A 994-nucleotide genomic window follows, 5' to 3' on the forward strand; every position below is an offset into this window, starting at 1 on the left:
CCCTACCGACTTTAACTTCCTGGAGTAAATCCTGGAAACCCTTGTAAACATTTTGTCTGTGTATGTTAGTAAATGTTTTTGGATTCATCAGTAATGGTAATTCATATTAATAACTGGGTGAAAAACCAAGGACACAGCACTTTACTAGTAAAAGTGAACAAATACAATAGAAAAAAAAAAGTGTGTATTATTAAAATGCCTGAGCTTGGCACCATGTTCTGAGTGATTTGGATACAGAGTTAAAAAAAATAATAAAAAAAGGAAAGAAAATGCATTACAGCAAAAGAAAATCATCTAATGTAATGATAAAATAAGACTTACTCAAAGACAAACTCTTCTGACCATACAGGGTTTTGCCCTTCCCTTGCATGAGTTTTTGCTACCTGGACACTATTCAGGTAGATGTTACAATATGGATTAGTAAAATGTTTTACTGGGAGTTTATGGGCTTCTTCAATATGTAAAACAAGACTGCTGACCTAAAGAAAACACAGAAATCGTTACTCCAGATTTCAAGAATTATGCATTAGGTTTCAAAGGCAATTATTATAAAAACCCAAAATAGTGACTTATTTTCCCCTTTTTTCAGAAAACATGACCTTCAGTTATATTTTCCCTTTTAATAAATTCTTCCCACTTAAATACAATTGTATTTTACAAGTTATTCCTCCAATTACATTCCTGCAAAAATAATGAAATACACCTTTTCTGCTATAAAACAGTGGTTCAGAGAAAATGAAGTTGAGAAGAGAATTCTTTATTAATTTAAGTAAATAACTCTTACCACCCAAATCAAAATCTAACATGCTATATAATGCTCATCTGGAAGATTTTCTTTCTATACAGAGTTCCACAGCTAGAAAATATTTTTAAAATACTGATTCTACCTTCTCATTTTACAGCAAAGGATACAGATCCAAAGAAGCGAAGTTATTTTTCAGTTTTGATGCAAAACTTAAACCATCTATCTTCTAGTGTCAGGTTCTCTTTCCCT

General features: G+C 31.5%; 1 protein-coding gene across 1 annotated transcript in view; it reads right to left on the reverse strand.

Moving 5' to 3' along the window:
* RASA1 (RAS p21 protein activator 1) overlaps positions 1-994 on the reverse strand; it is a 108,753-nt gene that overhangs the window by 16,401 nt on the left and 91,358 nt on the right. The window contains exon 14 of the mRNA XM_007448155.1: positions 322-479. Within this exon, the coding sequence (XP_007448217.1) occupies positions 322-479 (158 nt within the window). The remainder of the gene's footprint in view (positions 1-321; positions 480-994) is intronic.

This window comes from Lipotes vexillifer, unplaced genomic scaffold (assembly GCF_000442215.2).
Source record: "Lipotes vexillifer unplaced genomic scaffold, Lipotes_vexillifer_v1.1 scaffold990, whole genome shotgun sequence".
In the NCBI taxonomy this organism is placed as follows: Eukaryota; Metazoa; Chordata; class Mammalia; order Artiodactyla; family Lipotidae; genus Lipotes; species Lipotes vexillifer.